Source organism: Colletotrichum tamarilloi (genome assembly GCF_030869305.1).
Source record: "Colletotrichum tamarilloi strain Tom-12 chromosome Unknown Scaffold_570.1, whole genome shotgun sequence".
NCBI lineage: Eukaryota > Fungi > Ascomycota > Sordariomycetes > Glomerellales > Glomerellaceae > Colletotrichum > Colletotrichum tamarilloi.
Window position 1 is genome coordinate 1 of NW_026849952.1, and position 800 is coordinate 800.

An 800-nucleotide genomic window follows, 5' to 3' on the forward strand; every position below is an offset into this window, starting at 1 on the left:
GCGACACTTTCAAAGGCGTGCACTTACCGGAGGGAACGCGCATCGGTTACGGAGCGTGGGGTATCTTCCGCCGAGGCGACATTTGGGGACAGGATGCCGACGACTTCCGACCGGATCGATGGCTCACGGCGGATGCGGACAGCCTGAGATCGATGGAGGCAACGCTCGAGCTTGTCTTTTGCCACGGCAAATGGAAGTGTCTCGGACGGAACGTGGCGATGATGGAGCTGCAGAAGTTATTTGTTGAGGTACGTTGCGCGTGTCCGGCGTATGGTTCTGCTCTTGCGAAGACGACGTACTGACACTTCCGTCAGCTGCTGAGGAGATTTGACTTGGTATTGTGTGACCCTACGAGGCCATGGAAGTCACTCAACTATGGGATCTTTTTGCAATCCCATTATTGGATGAGGGCATACAAGCTACCGACAGGAGCGTCCGGCCAAGATAGATCACAAAAAAGCGAGGATGCGCTGCCTGCCGTCGCCGCTGCAGGTTTGTGACTGGCCAGCGCGGGCCAAACGGGGCGATGAAAGGTTTGTTGGCGCCGCGGCTCGCCTAGTACCGCGGAGCAGGTTGCGGGGACGCTAATACTGGGCGCCTGTTCGTGGGATGGTGGATAGGCAAGCCGCAAATTGGACAACGTGGTTGCGCAGCTGCTGGAGCTCGACATGGACAGAAAACATGGGGAAATACGATGATCAAAGGGGGTAAGCCTGGAAGGGAGGCAAGGTAGCGTGCCCAGGGGATACTTTGGTTGTGATGGATGTATCATGACAGACGGAGACTGTGGTGTGGTTGAT

General features: G+C 56.6%; 1 protein-coding gene across 1 annotated transcript; it reads left to right on the forward strand.

The window, feature by feature from the left end:
- Window positions 1–500, forward strand: CTAM01_17375 (uncharacterized protein; the record flags this gene model as incomplete). Its single annotated transcript, XM_060533359.1, has 2 exons — window positions 1–248; window positions 315–500. Coding segments are annotated over 2 exons (434 nt in total), but the record flags the coding sequence as incomplete, so codon positions are not given.
- Window positions 501–800: the final 300 nt, after the last annotated feature.